Here is a 27699-nt window from a genome sequence, read left to right as displayed (position 1 = left end):
GCTTAGCAATGGCTTGTTTAAATTTGGTGTGAGAGAATGAACAGTATTCAACAAACTTCAACAAATTCTACGTTATATATATAGATATCTTCATATCTACTTACATAATACACCATTTTAAATTATAGGTAAGAAATATCACTCCCAACTATTTTCATTCATCAACAATACCTTTCAATCACATCATTCATATCAAGTGATCATGGCACAATTACTTGGTTTATAAAACAATACCTTGATATTTTCTCCATCCAACTCAACATACATGTATTACAAAACATAATCTTAATGTATTAAAATTATTTACAAACAAATATTTACAGTAATATAAGAAATTATTAAACAGGCATTATATAGGAGCTAAATCTGTCTACTGCAGGTCTTTCTTTGGGCCTTAAATGTTTTATAAATTATTAATTAGATATTTATAAACATGACAAGACCATAATCAATTCTACATTTAGATGCCATCAAATGGCTCCGATTTTAACAGTTTGTCCATTTAATGATTTAATTTAAAAATGGAGAAGCAAGGCTATGACTCCTACGAGCAGTATGGTGGTTACGATCAATACACACATCTTGTCAAAACTACAACCATTGATAACTTCGCTCAAAATAAAGTAATTTGAATGACATTTTCAATATATTATTTTTGGATTATATATTTTTGAAATCTTACATAATGACCCTTTAATAATTGCATTAAAAATAGAATCATAACAAACAAAACCATTAATCATAAATCACAATGTTGCATAGAAAATTATTCAATATTCGACAGTTTTAGGGATTGTGTTCTTATAGTTTTGCTGCTTTTAAACTATGGAATAAGTTACCTTCTGAAATTAAAGATTCCCCTTCCCTGCCTGTTTTTAAGAAAAAGTTAAAGACCCACCTTTTTAAAAGCCATTTTAATTGCTAAATGCTTAAGCTTTTTCAGAGTTTACTTTTTTATTATTGTATACCATATTTTATTCTAATTGTGCAATGTTCTTATTATTGAGATGTTTTATATTTTATACCTTTACAATAATGTAATAGCGCCATAGAGCAATCTAAGTATTGGATTATAGGCGCTCTATAAATAAATTATTATTATTATTATCATGTACATTACATACAACCCTAAGCATCAACTGAATGTCTGTTCTGTGTAAAAATTTTCATTTTACAACAACCAGCGGCTGCCAGGCAGGATACGTCTACATTTTGCAAGAGATGGATAGAGACCAAGCTAAAAACAAAAACGATTTTTTGTACAATCAGGGGTCATAATCCAGAAAGTTATGGTCTGATATGCGCAAATATCAAAAGGGACTGAGATTTTTGGAATATAAAGATATGCTTTAAGTTTCATCAAAATTGAATAAAAATTAGGACCTCGACCTTCATTTTTTTAAATTGGAATAGAATTGTGACCTCTATGGGGTCCACAAGCTAAAAAACGTGATTTTTCGTATAATCAGGGGCCATAATTCAGGAAGTTACGGTCAGATATGTGCAAATATCGAAAGGAACCAAGATCTTTGGGTTATAAACTTACATTTCAAATTTCAACAAATCAGGGGCCATAATCCATGAAGTTACGGTCCGATACATGCCAATATCAAAAGGAACCGAGATCTTAGGGAGATAAACCTATATTTCAAGTTTCGTTGAAATCGGATAAAAATTGTGACCTGTAGAATGTCTACAAACAATTGTGGACGGACGTCCAGACGTCCAAACGGAAAGGGGCGACGACAATATACGTTCACATGAAAATGTGGGCATATAAAAACCAAAAATACTTGATTGTGCTGTTCACACAAATTCTTTACGATGCATTTAACCTCACATGTAGTCTCAAGTGAGCTAAGAACATAACTGTATGTTCTGTGTTCAGACACCAAGTAATGATATGTAATCATGCTGCTCTACAGGCAGACGAAATACATTAAAATTACATCATTTAATTTACACATTACATATTGTACAAATAATTTTATCTCAATCTAGTTTGACTGAAAAACATTTTGTCATACACTGAAAGCTAATAAAACAGAATTAACCAGTATATATTCAGTACAATTTATCTATGTCTATAACAATAATCAAATCCTGATGTAGCTGGCATTCTACAGGCAGAACCAGCTCTTGTTACACCTTTACATTTTATACCTAACAATGGTGTTGTTGATCTGTAATATATAAAATATATAATTAATGGATAATCCTTCAAAACTTCTATCTAACATTCCATCAACACAAATCTCCCCCCTACATATCGTTTTAAAACTGCCTAGGAATCTGTAAGTATATTCTGTCATTTCTGACAATTTTATAGATTCGGCAGATAAACATTAGCAGAGTACCTCAAAACAAGCTCATTTTATAAAAGACAAATTTTGATGAAAGAGTTATTATGAATGACAAGAAGTTGATGATCAAGAGTGCAAATAGCTAGGCATAACAAAACACACAGATTGTCAAATCCCAAATCAGTGGCTGACTATAATAAATAACTTATTAAATTTATTGTGATTGGAAAACATAATTTTATTTTCCCTGGTCACTAGATATATCATGCCTTAAGATAATAAAAACCTCAGTTTTATAGGCCAAACAGATGACCCAATTATGGTTAAGGGAAGATATCTTTCAATATAAGATTTACCTTGAACTGTTACGTGATGATAATGGTGTAGAAGAACGAGATGTTGTTCTTCCAGGTCCATCACCCATCTGATTTATTAATAATCTTCTAACCTGGGATAAATTCTATAAAATAAAATACATATGAATAAATTATAGATCAGGCAAACTTAGATAGAAATCTACATGTGAATAAATTATATTAAATCAGTAAACAATAAAGTGGGGGACCCCTCAGGACTACATCTAATCGTTAATGCCATCGAAAATGAAGCACATCTGTGGAATTTGCAGGGAGATATTCACACGCTCATACAACTTGAAGCGGCACTACCGTAGCTTTCATACCCAACCGAAATTACAAATGGTTGGACGATCTTACCCGTCACCAGAAAACTAAACACCAAGTCGATATCTTGGACAACGCTGTCCTCAATGTGAGGAAAGTTGTTCAAATAATAGCATCAAAAACAAGGATGCTACTATTACGGACAATGTAAAATATGACAGATCGCCTTGTCCTATACCATTCCCAACCATGAGTAACTGGGAGGCCTTTTGTGAACGAGTTGATCCTTGTCTCGAACTAGAGGCCTGGCCAGTTTTTTGCACATTGAATCGCGATGATTTGGCAGAATCAAACATCAGTAAAGAAGACTGGGTATAACCTCGTGAGCTCCTTGTTGAATTCAAGAAAGACTTTCCTAGAGCCACTTTTCAAAATATGCGAAACAGTAGCATAATTCTCAGCCTAACTCAAGACGAGTTCCCAATTAATTTAGCCGTGGTACCCCAACGGCGATAACTAATAAAAAGATAGGTTGCCTGGCAACGAAACATACGCCCACAGCAGCTATATCGTCCGGGCAGTCAACAAGAGTTTTCCATATTTTTACTTTTTTCGGTAATGAAACATTTATAAAACATTAAAATCTGATTAAGAGTAACAACTCATTAAGTAATTATCAGAAAATCATTAGAATTCGTTTGGTTTTTATAAAGTTCTGCCCCATGCTAACGTTTAGTATACGAAACTTTTAACATCAAGGATTTAGCTGTTCAAGTCATAAAGATTCATTGAAAATCAATATACTTGTTCGTCTCAAGACCTTAAACTCTGTGTATCAATCTGAAGTCAATCGGATGATAACTTTAGCCGCTAGAGCGTCACAAGATTTTTCAAAGTGATCAAGGGCCATAACTCTGGCAGTAATTATCCAAAAGCGTTGAAAATCAATATGATTCTTCACCTCGTGGCCTCAAACACTGTGTATAAATTTAAACTCAATCGGATATTAACTTTAGCCTCTAGAATGTCCACAAGATTTTTCAAAGTGATCAAGGACCATAACTCTGGCAGTAATTATTGGAAATCGCTGAAAATCAATAGGCTTCTTTGTCTCATGACCTTAAACACTGTGTATAAATCTAAAGTCAATCAGATATTAACTTTGACCTCTAGAGCGTCCACAAGACTTTTTGAAGTGATCAAGGGCCATAACTCTGTTAGTAATTATCGGAAATCGCTGAAAATCAATAGGCTTCTTCGTCTCATGATCTTAAACACTGTGTATAAATTTAAAGTCAATCGGATATTAACTTTAGCCTTTAGAGCGTCCACAAGATTTTTTGAAGTGATCAAGGGCCATAACTCTGGCAGTAATTATCGGAAATTGCTGAAAATCAATACGCTTCTTCGTCTCATGACCTTAAACACTGTGTATAAATTTAAAGTCAATCGGATATTAACTTTAGCCTTTAGAGCGTACACAAGCAATTGTAGACGCCGGACCGAAGGACGGGGGTGACAACAATCTACGACCACATTTCAATGTGGGCGTATAAAAATTAGTGCATACACGCCCATAACCTAATAGAGTTATTTTTAAGCCCTCGTTAGTTTAGAAAACTTTAAACTTAAAGTTCAAAAGGGTTAGGAGCCTTGAGTCTTAGCGGAATATCTTTGCACACTTTTCGGAATAATCGACTCCGGCGCCAAAGATCGACTCCGGTCCATCTGTGACGTCACATGTGCTCTGGTTCCCACCGACACTATATATAGAGGGCCACCGCACATCCTTATTTAAGCCTGAAGAGTTCGAATAAGCACGAAACTAGTAGCTGAGAGAAATCTGGAAGGGCTGTTCGCCTACTCACAGATTTTTTACTAATTAAATCAGATAAAACTACATAGAAATCTATGTGTGAATAAATTGGAACTCGGATAAACTTACATAGAAATCTACAATGATTATATTTATCATACAATAAAACATGAATTATTATGTGTATTATTATACATGAACATCAATGGCAAAATTACTAAAGACTGTCGGAAACTATTTATAGTTGACCCTATATAATTGAACCACCAGTGCCGAAATGGCAGGCTGAACTAGTGAAGCCTAGGTCCTCAAGATCTAGGGAGCAACCTGTCAAGGTGTATAATATTTTTAACCCTGTTTTTCTTCCAATCACTGTATGTAGTCTTAAACATTCATCATCATCCTCAAATTTTCTCAAAATTTGTTTTAAACCACACTTTTTCATCTTCCTCTAGTTGTGAGGGTAAAGGATTGAGAGAGGCCTCATAATTGGAATAATTATAACCAAGGGCCTCTCTTCATCTAAATCTGGCACTGGATGGGACTGACCTACACCAGAAACATAATTTCAAAAGAAAATCAGAGTAAAGAGAAAGGTAGTTACATGACTTTGGTTTTCATCAGCTTCTGGTATTGGATCAACTGATGTATGATGAAATCTGTTGACAGGTGATGGTGATGGTGTAATAGATGTATGACGAACTGGTGATGGTGTTATATTAGAAAGATGATTTCTATCATCAAACGGTATAGATGTTGAATTACCATTACAGTGTCGATTACTAGTATCGATATCTAAACTATCATTTACTGAAATATTCAAGAAATAGTAAATTTTAATACATTTAAGTAGCTAAGTCTCAAACTCACTATTATATATACTATTATTGAAAACGTGAATTATTTGTCAATTATAAATCAACATTGATATTGTGATCCTACCGGGAAAAGATGGGCTTCTGATATCCAATATTTAAGACAAAATGAACATTTTACCACCGGTACAATAATCGTGTACCATAATGCATTTCAGCCCATTTGTAACAAGGGGCTCGAAGAATGAGGCTAGACATATTCCACAAGTTATGTCAAATGGTGACGTCATATTCTTATCTGGAGAGCATGTGCAATAAATACTATCAGTTTATACTGGAATAGCCAGACGCTACAGATTGCCATTTGATTGAGACTTCTGGCGTATTTCGCTGAACATAACTGATTTGAAATTAGAGTAAAAACGGAAACGATTGAATGTAAATTAGTTTATATACATTCACATTATATTATTATATGCGTTGCGAGCCATTTGTGTCAATTTCTAGGTCCCAAATGTTATATTGTTTTAGGGCTGTTGGGGTTCATATTATTCTTGTATAACAAACAGATCTTCTCAGTCAAGACATTTTATTCAAACCTCGTGCAACTACCATCAACAGGTTGTGATACCATCAAGAGCTTCAGTTATCACACATACATTACTAACACTACATTTACGTCATACCCTGACACCAAATATTAGCAATTTAGCTCCTTTAACTACAAGACTTGTATTTTCTGGCACTTAAATAAGATCATAAATATCAAAGGCCATCAATGCCTTTTTTGTAGTAACCATTGTAAAGTTAGGGGCATAAACATAGAGATGACTAGCAGTTGCCAGGCAGGATACGCCCACATTTTGCAAGAGATGGATAGAGAACAAGCTAAAAACAAAAGTGTTTTTTTTTACAATCAGGGTAATAATCCAGAAAGTTATGGTCTGAAATGCTCAAATATCAAAAGGGATGAGATCTTAGAGATATAAAGATGTATTTCAAGTGTCATCAAAATTGGATAAAAATTGTAACCTTCGTATTACATACTTTAACACAATTTGCGTACAAAGAGCGACCATTTTGTCAGGCAGTTTCGTTTCGATTTTCCCAAAATTCGAATTCAACCTCCATTTTGGTGGAATGGTGATATATTTAAACGTTTTTTAAAATTGGATAAAAATTGTGACCTCTAGAGAATCCACAAGCTAAACAAGCCAACAGTGAGGCTGATGTCCTCCGCCGAAATCCCAAAATAAATAGAATAGCACATTTATTTTTTTCAAAAGTATCAAACAATCAAACTAATTATCAACTATACACTAAGTTTTATCATTCTCAACCAGATAGAATCAAAGTTATCTTGTCCCAAAGCATCAACGAATCAGATTGCTTATCTCTGCTTAGCTTTAGCTCGAAATGTTAATCATTGAACTCAGTCATGACATTCACCTAATGAACATCTACATCAAGTTTAAACATTCTTCCACAGTTAAAATTGAGTTCCAAAGACTTGACCAATCAAATTGCTTATCGCTCCTTAGCCTAAGCAGAAAATTCTCATCATCGAACTTTGTCAAGGTAAGGATATAATGATTCTATACTAAAATTATCGTGCCCCAAAGAATCAACAAATCAGATTGCTTATCTCTGCTTTCTGTAAGCAGACAATGTTTATCATTGAACTCCATCAAGGCATTCACCTAATGAACGCCTACACCAAGTTTGAACATTCTACCTCAATTAGAAGTAGAGTTATTGTGTTTCAAAGTCTCGACCAATCAAATTGCTTATCGCTCTGCTTACTCTGAGCAGAAGATGCTCATTATCGAACTTAGTCAAGTTATTGATGTGATAAAACTATATACCAAGTTACCTCACTCTCACTTAATAATTAATTAATTAGAACTAAAGTTATCGTGTCCCAAAGGATCAACCAATCAAATTGCTTATCTCTGCTTACCCTAAGCAGAAAATCCTCATCTTCGAACTCCATCAAGACATTCACCTAATAAACACCTATGCCAAGTGTGAACATTCTGGCTCAATTAGAATGGAGTTATTGTGTTCCTAAGTCTCGACCAATGGAATTGCTTATCACTCTGCTTACCCTGAGCAGAAAATGCTCATTATCAAACTTAGTCAAGGTACTGATGCAATAAAACAATACACCAAATTTCATCACTCTCACTTAATCAGAACTAAAGTTATCGTGCCCCAAAGCATCAACCAATAAAATTGCTTATCTCTGCTTACCCTAAGCAGAAAATGATCATCTTCGAACGCCATCAAGGCATTGACCTAATAAACACCTACACCAAGTTTGAACGGTCTAGCTCAATTAGAAGTTGAGTTATTGTCAGGCAGTTTTGGTCCGATTTTGATGAAATTCGATCTCAACCAAGGTGTAACGGTGATATGTGATATATATTCTTCTAACAGTTTTTTAAATCAGATAATAATTGTGACCTCTAGAGGGACGACAAGCTTAAAACACGATTTTTCATACAATCAAAGGTCATAATTCAGGAAGTTACGATCTGATATGCGCGAATATCAAAATGAACCAAGATCTTTGGGTTATAAACATGTATTTCAAGTTTCATCAAAATCGGATTAAAATTGTGAGAGAGAGAGAGAAATGAGGTTTAACGTCCACTCAACACAAACTAGGTTATTTCGGGACTAACACATGGTTTAATTTTATTTCAATAATTCGCTTGCACGTAGGGGTCTTTAGCAGTGGGAGGAAACTGGAGGACCCAGAGAAAACCCACAAGGTTGGACAGGCGACCCTACTCCTTGTCACGTACAACCAGGATTCGAAACCACGCCAATTGACTCAATGACAGGCCTTATGATACAGCGCGCACGTACTAACCATTCGGCCATCCAACCGCCCCTCAGATTAAAATTGACCTCTAGAGAGTTCACAACCTTGATATACCATATTTTTACACTATTAGCGTACCAGGGATGGTGATTTAGTCCAGCAGTTTTGATCTGATTTTCACGAAATTTCAAACTCACCATCATTATGGTGTAACAGTGATATATTCAAACGTTTTTTTAAATCGGATAATAATTGTGACCTCTAGAGGGACCACAAGCTAAAAATGCGATTTTTCGTACAAAACAATCAGGGGCCATAATTCAGGAAGTTATGATCCGATATGCGCAAATATCGAAACAAACCAAGATCTTTGGGTTATAAACATGCATTTCAAGTTTCATCAAAATCAGATGAAAATTGTGACCTCTAGAGTGTCCACAAGCTAAAAACGTGATTTTGCATACAACCAGGGGCCATAATTCATGAAGTTTCGAACCGATACATATGCCAATATGAAAGGCAACCAAGATCTTTTGGAGATAAACCTATGTTTCGAGTTTCGTCAAAATCGGATAAGAATTGTGACCTGCAGAGTGTCCACAAACAAGGTATCATATCAGGATATTGTGATGTATGTCAAAGGAGCGATAATGATACAGAGTTTAAAAATAATCGATAGTCGATACACTTTATCCTTTCACCAACTGAACACAAGTTTTTAAAATCATCGATATTTAAAAATATGACCAATAGAGAGGATTTAAAACGTTGCATTGATATGGGCAATGCCAATAACTCTAAGATTATGTGCCAACTTACATACTGTAGGTTTCAATATAGGGGTAATGACAATAAGTTCGACATAAAATGTGGGTGTATGAAATTCACATCCCTCAATGTTTGACTTGAGAACCACTGATACTATATTATATCTGAAAATATATTTTATAAAATAATGAATGATACATACAAGATTGCTGTAATCTTCCTAAGACACTTGTTAATTCTCTTATTTCTCTTGAGTTAAATGATTGGCCTGATGTATAGGTCAACTTGTTAGTTCCATAGACTTTACTAGCCCGCCATCTTATCCAAACTATAGTCCAGTGAGCTGAAAATAAATTAAAATGTAAAAGCAGCAATCTAATAATGTCTATAGTTTATCTATCGATAATGTCGCTTATCAAACATACATTATGCAAGAGCTAAATCTGCCTTTTGTAGGTCTTTCTTCAGGTCTGAAATGTTATCTAAATTATTCATTAGACATTAATTAACTTATTTAGACCATAATCAACTCTTGATGCGATTGTTAGCCTGTGATATTTAGTGGATATAGTAGAGTCAAATTGCAGAATAACCCTTATAGTATTTGGTCCAGAGAACAACATATCAAAAGTTGTCTGAAATTGGGCTACCGCAAAGGGTCTAAATACATGTATGACGTCAAACAAAATGGCCACCATTGGACAAAAATCTTTTTTTTTCTACTCATATTCTATCAAAGCTGTTGTTTGAGAAGACTTAGGTGTAAGTGGCGTTATAAGGGGTCGTTATGACGTCACGACGAAAAATTTTCCTTTCTGATAGTTTGTTAGCCATTTCATTTAAAGTTGTAGATGGATGGATAGCAAAAGTGCAGACAATTGCTGCAATAGAAATGCCGACCATGATTTATGGTCGGTCTAGAGTATATTATCACCCAAAAAAGTCCCAGTTCGAAATCTGTGCCAAAATGGGTCAAATCTGACAAAATTCAAAATGGTCGCTGGTTTTGACTGGAAAATGTATATTTGTATCCAGTTATCATATGATCAAGCTTGGTATCAAAATGTACCCTTTCGGGGTAGCTGAATCCATTTCCATACAAATTTTGGTGAATAATTATACCGCAGAGTCAATACTGGGAAATTCAAATTTTACAAAATGACCACATTTGGTGTCAAAATATACATTTTGGAGGCAGCTGATTCCATTTTCGACTCATTTTCTCATTTTGGTAATTAACTGGTTCCCCTGGGTCAAAATATGTGGAAATCCCATTGGAGATTTGGGGATTAAGAAAGGTCGAGTCTGCCTCAGATCTAATACTATTGCATTCATCAAGTATCAACTAAATTTCATTTAGCCTCTCTGGCCGACCATTGTTCATTGATGAAAGGGGTCTCTCTCAGCTAACTATGTCCGATTTCGATCACCAACATTGACAGATGACCAAACATGTTGAAGCACACAGTGAATTTATTTCACAAAATGATTCAAATAATGTGGCACAGATGGATCCCGATACGCAGTGAACTACTTGATAATGAACTGCCTATCGCCATTCCGAAAATGGCGGAAAGATAATGAGTATTGGAGGCCGACAATAATGAGCCGAGTAAGATCTCTGACCTAAGCTCAATAATGAGCGGAGATAACAATTTCAATTGCAGAAAATTTAGGACGTATAATAAAACTTGGTGTAAAGTCATGACTAAGTTCAACAATGAGCCAAGGACGTGCTAGGGGCCTCCAAATGGGAGTAGGCAGACCAAAGTTAGGGCACTTTAGGAGAGGGGGCAGGATCGGGAAAATTTGAGTTCTGTGGCATATGGTAGAATCGATTTTGTGTCTATGTGAGCCATGACATGCCATACACTGACACTTGTTTAAGGGATTATGATTAAGTCCTAAAGATATGAACGTGAACATAGTTAGCTGCAATCAAGAACTAAACGACCTGTGAGTAAAGAAAAACAAGTATCAACAGAGACTGGCATTCCTTACAAAGGGTACCTACCAAGTTTCATTCGATTCTGTTCCTAATGAGTGGAGGGGTAGGGGAGAGAGAGAAATGGGGTTTAATGCCCACTTCATACAAACTAGGTCATTTCGGGACTAACATATGGTTTAATTTTATTTCAATAATTCGCTTGCACGTAGGGGTCTTAAGCAGTGGGAGGAAACTGGAGGACCCAGAGAAAACCCACGAGGTTGGACAGGTGACCCTACTCCTTGTCACGTACAACCGGGGATTCGAAACTACGCCAGTTGACTCAATGACAGATATTTTGATACAGCGCGCACGTGCTGATCATTCGGCCATCCAACCCCCCTGGAGGGGTAGGGGGTAGAATTGAAAGTAGACTGACAACCCCAAGAACGAGAAGATGATCAAGTTACTGGTTACTAGAGTTCATGGGTGCGGTTAGCGTATTGGCCTTGAGCGTGCTAACCGGAAAACATGTTCCCGTCGCCCATGTTGCAATTTTCCTGTATTCATTTAGATAAATAAATAAAACTAAGATAAATTAATTGATTCTGAATATTATGGAAATATTATTCCGGCTGTGAAATCTATTCTGGAAGTCATCCATGGAAATCATAAAAAAAGGACAATTTCTGTACGTACATTGAGTGTGATTGGTTTTTAGTATCTCTGGATGTGGTTGGAACAAGGAAAGGGCAGCAGCAAAAGGGGTCACAATGTTTTCTTTAGAGTGGGCATTTCCTTGAGTATTTAAGGTAACTTTGTCGAAATTCGACAGCACATTTTCGAAGGGGGGGGGGGGCATATAGCCACACCCGCTCACTCAACTATACCCTGGTAGGAAATCTCATCGGATTCGAGCGTTATCAACCATTTCCAGTTTCTTTAGTTTATGCATTTATGAGAGCACGCCTCTACAATGAGATTTTTTGCTTAGGTTACACAGAGTGAAGAACAATTTCAATGCTAGATGCTTTATAAATATGTTAGATGTGCAAGAAATTAATGAGTGTCATCTATTTAGGGACACCAGATGTCACTAGATTAATGTCCATGTGTCAAATGTCCGATCTTGGCATGTCCAAAAAGTAGGCGTTGTAGCAGTGGTCACCGGTTATATCTGTTGCAATGGACCATCTGCTAGTCTTTCTTACAGACCATGTAAAAGACAACAGTGCGCAAAAATTAATTTTGGCACCTCGGACCGTCTAGACCTTGACACAGGATCCTCCACTTCAACAGCGTTACAACATTGTGCAATAGTAAAAGTTGCGACATTCCACATAGTATTTTCACCGAGCTTGAAATCACGACCATAATTTCTCTGCTTAGCCGCCTTATTGATGCTCCCAATAACCATTATTTCCGAAATAATGTTGGGCAGAGCATTATCAAATGGTTCACAGCATATGTGACAAACAGGCGATACTGTTCCATCGTGTCTCAACATTTGAATCAGTTTGTGAATTAAATTAGCAACGTGCTTCAATAGGCATGATCAGCTTCCGCAGTGACCTGGGAGTGTCCCCAAATGACATACCCATACACCGCTACCACAGTGAGCCGGGTGACAAAATAAAATTTAGTTGAAACTCAATGAATGTCATTGTATTAGCTTTAGAGTTTAAGGTAGGAGTATCATTAACCTCCATTCCCTAATCTGTAATCCAAATCCCTAATTGGAATTTCTCCTATACTGACACAGGGAATCACTTAATCACTAAAATATGTACAAAAATGGATTCAACTATTTTGACACCAAACCTGATCCTTAAACATGCATTATGCAAGAGCAAAATCTGCTTATTACAAGTGTTTCTTTAGGCCTGAAATGTTATCTAAATAATCAATTAGACATTAATTAACTTATCCAGACCATAATAAATTCTCGATGTCAAGGCTAGCCTTCAATGTTGGCTGGATTAGATTCCTATATGCCGCTAACGGCCAGTGATAATTAAATCCAAAAAAGTGGATAATCGAGACTATGCTGTTTATATTAATGATTTTAGTAATGATGACCAAGACTATGCAAAAATTTCACCCGCTTCTTTCTCGGCTCATAGTGGATCAATTTGACTGAAATTTTCAGCAAATTACCTTTACACTATCTAGTTTTAAACTATTATAGCGAGAACTGCCATCTCTTTATCTTATCTTTAAGTAAATTTCGAACTTTCCTGCCAAAACTGTCGGCCATCTTGAAAAACTCCCAATATTGACTCGGCGGTAACACATATGTATGTATGGAAATGGATTCAGTTACCCCAAAAACATATATTTTGATACCAAACTCGATCATATAAATGATAATTGGGTGGGAATTGGAATTTACCAGCCAAAACAGGCGGCCATTTTGAATTTTGGCCAATTTGACCCATTGTGGCACATATTTCGGACTGGGACTTTTTTTTGGCGATAATATAGGTCTAGAACGACCATAAATCGTCGTCGGCATTTCTATTGCAGCAATTGCCGGAATTTATGCTATCCATCCATCTACAACCTCAAATGAAATGGCTAACAAACCATCAAAAAGGGACAATTTTCGTCATGACATCATAACGACCCCTTATGGCATGTTTTAACTACATGTAAAGACTGGATGTGGTTGGGTTTTTTTTTATAGATTAATGACAATATTGCTACTGTTTTGAAATTAAGCCACAGTTGGTTTAGGTCCTGCTGGATACACTGGACACTAAGTGGAATAATGGGGGTTGTGGTAGTTAAAACTAGTCGAACACAGAAATTCCTTTACATTTATTCCTGTTCTAATGTCTTTTAACTTTAGTCATTAAATGTAGCTATATCATCTGCCTGAACATATCCCTGGTACTTACCTACAACATTTAAACAGAAAAGTTTAAAAGCTACAATTAAATAGAACAAGGCCTACCTATAATTGTTGATGATGTAATAACAAACAATACAGTAAAACTCAGACTTTTATTATAGTTGATTTCACATCCAGCATTAACAGCTATCAGTATCATCAATATAGTACGCAATAATACTGGTAGTTGTAGGAATGAAGCTAATATAACCATCAGTAAGAAAAATACAATGTAATGGATACAACACATAATAACATGTAGTTTATCATCTGTAAATAAAATTACAAAATACATTAGGAGAGTGCAATAATAATGGTCGACATGGTTATGGGACAACACAGGGGTTTTGCTGGGTTCTCCTCGTTTTTTTTCCACAGAAGCAAGAAAGGAAATAGTGTCCATATAGCATGTAATTTATCAATACATTGAGTCAAAATAATGACATTTTTTGCATAGACTGAAATTTTTTTGTTCCAAGACAATAGATAAACCTTTATGTTTATAGACCATAGTTTGCATTAATAATATACTCTTCAAAAAAAGTAGCGCCATACACGTAGGAGGGGTTCATTGTCAAATTTGACACTTCAAAGAAGGGTTGATAGACCAGGAGCCCAGTGGGTCAACCTAGCTGAAAAGTGTACCAATTTTCTCCTATATGCAGGGCTGCCGACAACCAGTTTCGCAGCACAATTTGCGATACATATTTTGTCCGTTGTTAAGCAAAAATTATAATTAACATGCCTGTCATTTTGGATATTGACACAAAGATTTGTATACGACTGTAGGTGAAATTTTAGGAATAGTATCTGGTATAGATTTAATTACTGATCGATCTCTAAAGATTCTATTCAATCCAATGTCTTGTATATGTTTATCTGTAAAAAGGATTTTACATAACACGTCAGGTTTTTTCTTTTGCACTTTATGAGGCTGTATTGAATGCTTAGGTGAAAATTTACTATTTATTAAATCGGTTATAACATCGTAATATTGAGGAAGAAAGCATTCATTAAGTTGATTAGAATAGATGATATCCTGTATGAGGACACCAAGTTTCTTAGCTGTAGATTTTTTCAAAGTGTGTATAATTTGTCGGGCCAGATTGAGTACACAAGTTGCACAGGACAATTTATCGGAAGTATGGCATTGACATACAGAATACAATTCATTCAAAATACTTTCTGGGTCTTTTTGAAATTTCGATTTTTTTATAGAACGTTTTTTATTTTGAAATTTATGATCAAGTTTTTTGTAACAATTTCTTGTAATCAAAGTGTTTTCATCACGGTTACTATAATCGATGTTTTTAAATCTATCATTGAGACCATAAGGGAAAATGGTTTGTAATTTTATTATCCAAGTTTCTTCTGCGTGAGTTCTTTTTTGTGTAACAGCAGGATCAATTTTGCCATTACTAAGGTGTCCTGAACCAGGAAGTTTTTGAATTATGTGAACTCTGTATCCAAAATCCTTACATGAATTTTGTTTGAAATGTTGATATAGTAGTTTGTGTGCATTTTCAGAATTTCCTACTGATCTGTGATTATTAAACCTTGTTTTACAAGATTTACTAGTTTCCCCAACATACTGTAATCTGCAGTAATTGCAGGTTAATAAATATACTATATTTTGCGTATTACAATTAAGATTTTGATCTGTAGAAATATGGTAGCATCTACCAGTAACCGAGCTACCAAATGTGTGGGCTTCATTGTAATCAGTACATAATTTACACTGTCTATAGTTACAAGCACCAATAGACAGACTACAAAATTCACAATTAATATTTGAATCAATTAAATTATTAGGTAGGTTACCTGTATGGGTAAAATTTGATGTCACATTAGTCGAAATTCCTCCCCCCGCAGCCAATTCATCAGAACTACCTGCTAGATTCTTATTGGTGAGATTAACATGCGGAGTCACGTAAGGTGTTCCGTGTAGAGGGACAAAATTTCTCATAGGGTTGCTAGCCCTAGGCAGGCTACACCAGGTGGGGGCTGCCCACTAACCGAAATTTTAAGAAATACTGCAACTTCATTGGATATATGCAAACTGATTTTACTGGTCAGCCAATCGAATTGCAGTATTTTTTAAAATTTCGATTGTATCTTAGTTTAAGTTTTCGTGAATAAGGGCCCTGTAGAAGTGCTAAAATTCTAAAACCAGCGGCTGCCAGGCAGGATACGCCCACATTTTCGAGAGATGGATAGAGAACAAGCTAACAAGAAAGTGATTTTTCCTACTATCAAGGGCCATAATTCAGGAAATTACAATTCAATATGTGCGAATATCGAAAGGAACTGAGATCTTTGTGTTATAAACTTACATTTCAAGTTTCAACATAATCTGATAAAAATTGTGACGTCTATAGGGTCCACAACCGTATTTTTACGCTATTTGAGAACGAACGGCGGCCATTTTGTCTGTCAATTTTGGGTTGATTTTCACGAAATTCGAATTCAATCATCCTTAGGGTGTAACAGTGATATAATAATACGGTTTTTCAAATCGGATAAAAATTATGACCTCTATAGGGTCCACAAGCTAAAAACGCGATTTTTCGTACAATCAGGGGCATAATTCAGGAAGTTACGGTCTGATATGCGCGAATATCGAAAGGAACTGAGATTTTTGGGTAATAAACTTAAATTTCAAGTTTCAACAAAATCGGATAAAAAATTGTGACCTTTATATACCATATTTTTATGCTATTTGAAAATGAACGGCGGCCATTTTGTCTTTCAATTTTGAGCCAATTATCTAGAAATTCGACCTCAGCTGTCCTTAGGGTGTAACGGTGATATAATAAAACATTTTTTTAAATCAGATAAAAATTATGACCTCTATAGGGTCCACAAGCTAAAAACGCGATTTTTCGTACAATCAGGGGCCATAATTCAGGAAGTTACGGTACAATATGCGCGAATATCGAAAGGAACCGAGATTTTTGGGTTATATCTGTAGATGTACGGTACACTGCTGTATGATTTTCATGTGGTACACTTTTGAGCTAATCTACCCTAGTTGGGGGGGCATTGCATTTTGGGCGTGGAATACCACACCCACCACCAGAAACCCGGCAGACTTACATTCTGATAATACCAGATATACATGCATTGATATCATATAGGAGAAAATTGGTACACTTTTCAGCTAGGTTAACCCACTGGGCTCCTGGTCTATCAACACTTGACAATGAACCCCTCCCACGTGTATGGTGCTATTTATCCTATCCATGTTTGCTTTCCTATCGGTTCTTGCATAAGATTTACTGTTTAGCATATCTTTGCTTTAGTGTGTTATGTTTAATTCGCAACGAGACGTCTTCAACATGATGAACGTCTACATGCTATTGGCATGCTTCAAATGGGTTCTACACTGCAAGCAGTAGCCAATATACTTAATGTGTCACAGTCTGTGATCCCGGTACCAACAAACACACAATGTTGATGATAGACCTCGTTCAGGGCGTCCTAGAGTCACTACACAAGCCCAGGATCAATACATTCGTACACAGGTCCTGTGAAATCGAGGACAAACGGTCAATCTGCTTTCTGTAAACTTGTACCAAGTTACAGGATTTCGAGTTCTACCCCAAACGATTAGAAATCGGCTACATGCAACCCATTTGCATGTGCGACGACCGCGTGTTGTGTCTCCATTAACTCACCAGCACATGAGGCATCAATGGTGTAAGCAGCGTAGAAATTGGGGTAATCGCCGATGGGCGGGTGTAATGTTCTCAGATGAGTCCAGATTTACTCTGGATTTCACCAATGGGCGGGCTCGCGTTTGGAGGCGTGTAAATGAGCGTCATGCTAACGTTAACGTCAGACAGTATGACAGATTCGGGTTTGGGCCTGTTATGGTGTGGGGAGGAATCACTATGACTGGCAGAACAGACTTGCATATTGTTCAAGGAAGGGTCACTGGTGTGTACTACCGTGACATCCTGGCACCGATAGTTCTGCCCTTTGCTCAACGTGCAGGTCGGCGTTTCATTTTTCAAGATAATAATGCCCGTGCCCACCGCGCTCTGTCGTGAATGACTACCTCCAGCATCACCATATTGTCCATAAGCCATGGCCAGCCATGACTCCTGACCTTTCCCCTATAGAGCATGTCTGGGACATGACTGGGAGACGTGTTCGTCGACGTCAACCGACAACACTGCAAGTAATGGCCGTGGCACTGCAAGAGGGGTGGGTCAGATTGCCCCAAATCGTGATTGGACGGTTGATTAGAAGCATGCCACGACGAATTGCTGAATGTCTGAGGATTGGTGGAGCAATTACTCATTATTAAGACAAAAATCAAAAACGTCTATTTTCACTTTTGACAGTGTATCACTTTGCGAGTGAAATGGGGCCGTCAGATAAGCCGCCCATATGAACTGTTTATGTTCATGTGTAGGCAATTGGCCTGTTATTAACACACACTAGTTACCTCTAATAAAAACAGCAGTGCATTTCCGCAGTTTTGTATTGTTTCTGAATATCCCTACTTTTTTTGAAGAGTATAAATGATATAAATATGACCACTTAATGGCCCATGGTCATTGGTCAACTTTTCTGATATTAGCAATGTCAAAAATATTGGTGTAAAATGTTAGTTTAACATCTAATCCGAAGAAAGAAAAACAATCAATCGGCTGGTGATTATTTTGAATGCATTATAGGGGTTGATGGAACTGAATATAATTTTTTACTCCCTTATAATTCAATCACTGACTGCTATGACTAGCCGGATATTGTGCACTGTTGAATCCAATAGAATGGAACCATAAGAAAATTTTAACGCATGTTAAAATTATACTGAATCAAGCAACTGCTATAACTAAAAGAAAATTATGTGCTGTCGAATCCAATAAAATGGGCCTCATGACGTTACAACATTTCTTATATTTATACAGGATACAACATTTTTCTGCAAGTTGAAAGTTAATTCATACCTGCTCCTCCTAATAATTTAGAGACCCAACCAAGTTTTTTCTCTAATGTGTCCTGCATATCGGATACTGTCTTCAACAAACCATTTATAGAGTTATTCATCTTCTGTAAATTTTTAAACATAACTTGATACTGTGTCATCATTTCTTCATGATTTGATATCAGTTGTTTTGTACTTCCACCTGAAATTAAACATGTAGTTTTTAGGGTTTCACATTATGATATTTTACTCCAATGGACATATAGATTGAATCAATGCGTTCATATAGATGTCCAAAAATTGCTTTTAGCATCTTCCCTTTTCGAGAAATAACCAATTTTGTCAGGATCACTTTTTAAGATTTTTTTTCGCTTTTTTACTACACATTAGAAAGTCAGCTAAATTAGCGGTAACAAATTTTGTCAGGATCACTTTTTTAACATATGTAACACATGGTAACAAATGTATAAATGGAACTGATATTGCTGGATTTGATTGATTTTGCATACATTTTATAACACGTCTGCAATGTTTATGTGGAAATCTGTTTATCGGATCCATTGGTACCGTAAGTGATATAAGTTCAAGGGTAACATATCACCGGAAGTGACATAAGTCAAGGGTAACATGGCACAGGAAGTGAGTAGTGACATAAGTTCAAGGGTAACGTGGCACCAGTGAAACCTGCCATTACTGCCTCGCAGTTCTAGTTTCTTTTAATGTTTATTCTGCTGCAGATATTAGCCATTTAGTGATATAAACTTACATATTTAAGGTCTTATGTTTATACAAAATTGAGTTATGGCTCCTAGTATATCAGAAAACCCCCAAATAATTAAGTTTGTCAATATCTTACTTAAATCTTTCAATGCATCTTGTGATTTTTTCTGTATTTGTCTTAAATCTTGAAGAATCTTTTCATGATTTTCTCTTTGTTGTTTTTCTTGATTCTTTAGATGCTCACTTGTCGTATCTGGAAAAAACAATTTTTTTTTTATATTTTAATAAGCTTATTTCAATTACCGGTAGTTAAAACCTGATCTACTCATGCAAGTGATGTTAAAACTTTACCTTGAAATTTACATTTTTTAGCCAGGTTCTGGTTTTTACCGTGTGGTTCCACTGAATTATTTTGCATGTATCAATTTCAATATTCTTACCTAGCTTTTCTCTGATATTTTCAGTCATTTCTGCTAGTTCTTTATTTCCTGTGGCAATGAGAGATTTTTCATGGACAAGTTGTTTTACATTATCAGCTACATGTGTAAATACCGTCTGATGTGCAGACTTCAAAGATTCATGTGTTGTTAACAAATCTTGTTGACTTTCAAACAATTTTCGAACAGTATCTGTAGCTAAACTATGAATTTGTTCTTGCCCATCCTAGAAAGAGTAAGAAAGTCAATTTCTTGAAAATATATATTAGTAACTAAGTAAATAAGGTTATATTCGGGCATGAAAAATGTTTATCTACATTAATATCAAGATCGTAGACAACTTTTAAAAAGAAATATACATGTACCTTTATTTCCTTCATGGATTCCAAATGATTGTAAGCAGTTATTGCTAAATTGTTCACTGCTCTTTCTGTTAGTTTCCGAAACTGTAGTTGTTGAGTTGCGTAACACATAGCTCTAGCCCGGTTTCCTACAATCTGATAACCATTCCATGTTGTAGCATCCATATCTTTTGTACATGCTGCCAATGTCTGTAAGATAACAATAATAACACATATTCATATCACTACATTTGCAAATAAATACCAGCGGCTGCCAGGCAGAAGCTCCCATTTTGCAAGAGATGGATAGAGAACAAGCTGAAAACAAACATGATTTTTTGTACAATCAGGGGCAATAATCCAGAAAGTTATGGTCTGAAATGTGCAAATATCAAAAGGGACTGAGATCGTTGGTATATAAAGATATGTTTTAAGTTTCATCAAAAAAGGATAAAAATTGTGACCTCTAGAGGGTCAACAACCTTCTGATTACATACTTTTACAAAATTTGCGTACATAGAGCGGCCATTTTGTTGGGCAGTTACAATTCAATTTTCCCAAAATTCGAATTCAACCTTCATTTTGGTGGAATGGTGATATATTTAAACAGTTTTTAAAATCGGAAAAAAAAAATTATGACCTCTAGAGAATATGCAAGCTAAAAATGTGATTTTTCGAACAATCAGGGGTCATAATCCAGGAAGTTACGTTCGGATATGCGCGATTTTCAAAAGGAACCACGATCTTAGTGTGTAACGGTGATATATCCACATGTTTTTTTTTTTAAATCAGATAAAAATTATGACCTCTAAAGGAACAAGCTAAAAACGTGATTTTCTGTACAATGAAGGGCCATAATTCAGGAAGTTACGATCCGATATCAAAAGAATCCAAGATCTTTGGGTTATAAACATGTATTTCAAATTTCACCAAAATCGGATCAAAATTATGACCTCTAGAGGGTCCACAACCTTGATATACCAGATGTTTACACTATTTGCGTACGAGGGGCAGCCATTTTGTTCGGCAGTTTTGGCCCGATTTTCACGAAATTCGAACTCAACCAACATTACGGTGTAACAGTGATATATTCAAACTTTCTTTTTAAGTCAGATAATAATTGTGACCTCTAGAGGGACCACAAGCTAAAACCATTATTTTTCGTACAATCAGGGGGCATAATTCAGGAAGTTACGATCCGATATGCTCAAATATCGAAAGTAACCAAGATCTTTGGTTATAAACATGTATTTCAGATTTCTTCAAAATTGGATCAAAACTGTGACCTCTAGAGGGTCCACAACCTTGATATACCAGATGTTTACACTATTTGCGTACGAGGGGCAGCCATTTTGTCCAGCAGTTTTCGTCCGATTTTCACGAAATTCGAACTCAACCAAAATTACAGTGTAAAGGTGATATATTCAAATGGTTTTTAAATCTGATAATAATTTTGACCTCTAGAGGGACCACAAGCTAAAAACATGATTTTTCGTACAATCAGGGGCCATAATTCAGGAAGTTACAAACTGATATGCGTGAATATCGAAAAGAACCAAGATCTTTGGGTTATAAATATGCATTTTAAGTTTCATCAAAATCGGGTGAAAATTGTGACCACTAGCGTGTCAACAAGCTAAAAACGTGATTTTTCATATAATCAGGGGCCATTATCTATGAAGTTATGGTCTGATACATGCCAATATTGAAAGGAACAGAGATCTTTGTAAGATAGACCTATATTCGTCAAAATCGGATAAAAATTGTGACCTGTAGAGTGTCCACATCCAAATTGTGGACGGACGGACGGACAGACAGGGATGACGGCATAATACGTCCACATGAAAATGTGGGCGTATAAAAACACAGAGGATTAAATATTTTTCTATTGTTCATGGGGCTTAAACCCTTCAGCACTTAACCCATCCATAACTGCCCTATCATGTGCACAGCTATGGCTATCGCACATGCACAAACTTGTAAATGGTCTGAAAGCTATTCACATATCTCTGGCAGTTGAGTTGATCTAAGGAACAGCAGTCTCTGGAATGTTTTGATGTGTACCATTAATTAATGTCACTTTTCTTTAATTTTTCTCAAGAAATCAGGGTAGTCAATATTTATATGTTCAAAGTGCAACACACAATATTGAGGTTAATTTAACATCCTTATATTCGACCTACAATGCTTACCATATCAGATGTACAGAGAAATGTTGGTCGATTCTCTGCTTCTGCTTGACAATTAAACAGTTGAACAGCCAATTTCCCTAATTCTTCCTCTGATAATTCTCCACATTTCTTCTTTAAATTATATACCACCTATAACATTAATAAAATAAACATCTATCTTAAAGAGTAGAAAAAAACATAAAAACATCTTCATTAGAATTATCTCATCCATGATAAATGCATTCCATGAAATGTCAATAAAACAAAAAAACCTTGCATGCACAATATGCATCTATGAAATATAATCATTTAATCAACAAGCCAACAGTGAGGCTGATGTTCCCTGCCAAAATCCCAAAATAAATAGATGACACATATTAATTAATAGCACATTTATTTTTTCAAAAGTATCAAGCAATCAAACTGATTATCAACTATACACGAAGTTTCATCACTCTCTATCAGATAGAATCAAAGTTATCTTGTCCCAAAGCATTGACCAATGAAATTTCTTAGCTCTGCTTAACTTTAGCTCGAAATGTTAATCATTGAACTCAGTCAAGACATTCATCTAATGAACATCTACATCAAGTTTAAACATTCTACCTTAAAGATACATTATGGGAGATTCGGTAACGAGTTGGCAGTTCTCACTATAATAGTTAAAAACTAGATAATGTAAAGGCAATTTGGTGAAAATTTCATTCAAACTGATCCACTATGAACCGAGAACTAAGCGACTGAAATTCCCATAAGCCTCAGTCATCATTACTAAAGTCAGTACGATAAACAGCATAGTCTCGATTATCCATTTAATCGTTTTATAGAGAAGGAAAGTTATGCAGTAAATCGGCTTACAATCCACTAAAGATCGCAGGCTAGCGCTGCCATCTAGAGTTGATTATGGCCTGGATAGGTTAATTAATGTCTAATTAATAATTTAGATAACATTTCAGGCCTAAAGAAAGACCTGAAATAGGCAGATTTAGCTCTTGCATAATGCATGTTTAATTAAAAACAGAGTTGTTATGTTCCAAAGTCTTGACCAATCAAATTGCTTATCGCTCTTTAGCCTAAGCAGAAAATTCTCATCATCGAACTTAGTCACTTAGTTTCATCACTCTCACTTAATTAAAACCAAAGTTATCGTGCCCAAAAGCATCAACCAATCAGATTGCTTATCTCTGCTTACCGTAAGCAGACAATTTTTATCATCAAACTCCATCAAGGTATTCACCTTAAGAATGCCTACACCAAGTTTAAACATTCTACCGCTATTAGAAGGAGAGTTATTGTGTTCCAAAGTATCAACCAATCAAATTGCTTATCGCTGTGCTTACCCTGAGCAGAAAATGCTCACTATTGAACTTAGTCAAGGTAATGATGTGATAAAACTATACACCAAAAGTGTCCTCACTCTCACTTAAAGATGAGATTCAATAACGAGTTGGCAGTTCTCACTATAATAGTTAAAAACTAGATAATGTAAAGGCAATTTGCTCAAAATTTCATTCAAATTGATCCATTATGAACCGAGAACTGAGCGATTGAAATTTACCCCTAGCCTCGATCATCATTACTAAAGTCAGTACGATAAACAGCATAGTCTCGATTATCCATTTAATCGTTAAATCGAGAAGGAAAGTTATGCAGTAAATCGGCTCATAATCCACTAAAGATCGCAGGCTAGCGATGCCATCTAGAGTTGATTATGGTCTGGATAGGTTAATTAATGTCTAATTAATAATTTAGATAACATTTCAGGCCTAAAGAAAGACCTGCAATAGACAGATTTAGCTCTTGCATAATGTATGTTTAAATAAATTCCATTGTACAGCTAAATATCCCAGCGAATAAAAAAGTTCTCTCTTGTAAAATAGAACTCCTCACGAACTTCGACATTGAGAAATACAAAGATGGAAGCTAATTACGTCACTTACCGGGATAGACCATTTCGTATTAGGGGGTCAAAACAAGGCTTGTCTATCATAACGGTGTTTGGCTCTTTTACGACAATTCAAATTTTGTGTATGAATAAGCTATTGCTCTCGGACACATTAATGGGTTTGAGCGATTAAAAAACATAAATATGTCCGTAGTCCGTTATTTTGTTTCCGTTTTGTATTAATTATTTGGTTAGAGAGTTGGGTGGTATTATTTCTTTTAAACACAGATGCAGAACAAAAAGAACGACATTGTTTTACGGGTCTTGAATCTCACCCTTGAATATTTTTAATATTTCCTGATGAACTTAAGCATTAATTGAATCATTGAATAGGTATATAACTTTATTTTTTTTTATATAAATACCAAAAGTTATTATCAACAAATCATACCACACATCAGTTTAATTATTGGCACATAGTTCCATGTCTTTCTATTACTCATCAAATATTATTTTAAATCATAGTAAAAAAATCCCTGGTAACAAACTTGACAAGACTGTGGGAATATAAAAAGGATTTATCCAGGACGCCTTTCGGGCGTTAGTCCTTTATCAACTGGTTACAAAAATAAGCCCGTTACCGGGTATATATAGTCGGCGTTTAAATATATTTTTTGTTTTGCTTTTTAAAATAATTAAAAAATTTTTGTACATCCATTTTATTTATTTTTTAAACAAGTTTTTATGTACATTAATAATCTTAAATTTGTCTATTTTAATCATTATTTTTATAATCCCAGTATAGAGATTATTATTTTTTTATATTCCCAGTATAGGGATTAAATAATCCTCAACGTTATGTGCATGCGCAAAAATTCTATTGTCTATATATACCCGGTTGATAAAGGGCTAAGTCAAGTTTGTTACCGGGGATTTTTTACTATGATTTATTTACAAGAATTGGTTCCTGTTTTTCCTCGGATGCATCACTGAGATCCAAACTTGCCTGCACTGTTATGGGGACTCTTCCGCCCCTCTTTTCCTATCGTGTGTGAGGTTTTATCGTCTTCTTCTTTGGATTAAATATTATTTTACGTGTGCAAAACTGTTCAGAATTTTATAATCGTGCGTCTCGGTAACACAATTAATTTCCAAAATTCCCGGCTTCGTTTTGAAATTCACAGGGCAATGTATCCATATGATTGTACTCTCAGTTATTACCTGATACCTATATATTTTGAAATCCACAGAGAATAGAATTTTTTGATGGCATTTCGTAGATCGCGATTATGCCTCAGCCAATCAATGCTTTGAATTCTATTACCGTAAAAGGTACCATGCTATATGAGTTACTGTATGCTACACAGATGCAGTGAAAATGGTTTTTCCCACGGTCTGCATAATTAACACACAAGACCTAATAATACACGCAATCTGCGATGCCTCTTTTGACGAGTGATTTTTTGTTTTAAAAATACATTTTTATAATGACGATAAACGATGTTTAGACACCCCAAACTGTTCTTATCAAGAATATTTCGATTTCAGCATCTGTCGAATAAGCAAAAAAAAGTAATTTAATCAGGAATATAATTGACATTTGACATGAACAGTCTGAATGTGAATTAAAAATTAAATATGGAAATTATTAAGAAGCGGTGTCATTTTTTCATTGTTTTTGTGGTAATCATAAAACTTTGAAAATGGACTAATAACCACAGAGCATTGGGATTAGACCCCGCGTTATGAAATATTATGATCAGTTAAAATTATGAAATAAAGTGTGTTTATTTATAAATGTTAGCCACAAAGTTGCCTATAATTGACAGGGATGTTTATAAAAATATATATAATATCATGATTTTTAAAATTGTGGTGTTATGATGATGTGAAAAGCAATATTAATATTATTATTATATTTATGAGTATTCGTACAATCGGTGATATATTCATTGTGAATAAAATTTAGCAGACTGACAATCAATTGTTTCCAAATTAATGTTATTGTCTTCAGTTGCTATTTTTGTTGCCCAAACTCAAACAATCAAAACGGTCGTGTGCTGTTTTGATTACAACACACGTGATTGTCAACATTTGTCAACCTTTACCCCCTTCAACATATTACGATGGTTTATCTCATCACGTGACATGTGTAATGTTGTGATGGACATAGTCGAAAATGCAAGCAAAGACATTGACTTTTCAAGAGAGAACTGGGATATTTAATTGTGCAGTGGATTTTATTCAACCAGGGGTGATTTCAAACACATAGATCATAGGCAAGTTTTTAATAATATCAATTGTAACATGGATAGGAAATCTTCCATTGTTCTTTTCGTTGAATAAGCAGATTGTTTTCCCTCTAGTAGATTGGGTGGAGCTTAGCCGTGCAATAACTAGACATGTTCAGTGTTATTGCACACTTTTGTTGGTTGGCAATAGAGAAGTGGGGTGGGTTTTCTGTGCAATGACTATATGCATGATGAGCAGTTGTCAATGTTACAAGTCATTTATAGCACGCTTCATTCATTAACAGGTTTGACCCCTTGGCAATCGGCCTCTGTTTAAACCTGTTAACTCATGAAAGCCATGCATGCTATTTTGTTCATAATCAAAGAAATAAATCTGTTTAAAATTGACCACGGTTCAGACAGTAAGTACTAGCTAGCCACGTAAATCTCTGATGACTAAAAGCAGGCAAAAATTAATTAAGTTTAAGGATTTCTTGTACGATGGATTTTAAGTTTAAGGAAACACGTACAATATTATGACAGGCATCAAGTGGTTTTAATTCGGTCAGAGTTTTGGCAAATTCCAGGAATTTGTCGTCAGTTATGACCACTTCATATTTCATGTCAGCCTGCCCAGGTGTGGATTTTAACTCATTTTCACTGTCTTCACCGTATAACCATTCAAACAAGCCATGACAGGGCTGTGTTACCAAAATTAACATTAAAATGTGCGTAACTTTCAATATTATGAATAAATTCATTTTTGTTTCGAATGCAGCAGGAAGTTCTATTTAAAAGGCCCTCCCTAAATTTACTCCTACCTTTTCATTGGATAAAATATAAATATAATGGAGTATTCATTGCTGAAATCAAATCAACAACTTTACAAATAATGTTTACACTGAAATATACAAACATATACCTTCTATTAGTTGTTTACCATTTACGTATGTAAAGCAGTATTCCAACAGAAATATTTACAAACAATACTATTGTCCAAACA

At 35.3% G+C, this 27699-nt stretch overlaps 1 protein-coding gene across 2 annotated transcripts; it reads right to left on the bottom strand.

Annotated features, from left to right (window-relative positions):
- Positions 1–65: 65 nt before the first annotated feature.
- LOC126828471 (protein brambleberry) lies at positions 66–27667 on the bottom strand. Of its 2 annotated transcripts, none has more exons than XM_050558210.2 (11): positions 27619–27667; positions 22602–22730; positions 20434–20619; positions 20072–20294; positions 19768–19884; positions 18934–19113; positions 14039–14245; positions 9358–9498; positions 5347–5552; positions 2660–2763; positions 66–2183 (listed from the first exon to the last, which is right to left on the bottom strand). In XM_050558210.2, exons 2-11 carry the CDS (start codon positions 22602–22604, stop codon positions 2075–2077), a joined length of 1476 nt encoding a protein of 491 aa, XP_050414167.1. In that variant the 5' UTR covers positions 22605–22730; positions 27619–27667; the 3' UTR covers positions 66–2074. The 2 variants fall into 2 exon arrangements, with proteins under 2 accessions (XP_050414167.1, XP_050414165.1); XM_050558208.2 differs by lacking the exon at positions 27619–27667 and adding an exon at positions 27227–27487.
- Between the last annotated feature and the right edge of the window lie 32 nt (positions 27668–27699).

Source organism: Patella vulgata, chromosome 7 (assembly GCF_932274485.2).
Source record: "Patella vulgata chromosome 7, xgPatVulg1.2, whole genome shotgun sequence".
NCBI lineage: Eukaryota > Metazoa > Mollusca > Gastropoda > Patellidae > Patella > Patella vulgata.
This window is presented reverse-complemented; position numbering and strand designations above follow the sequence as displayed.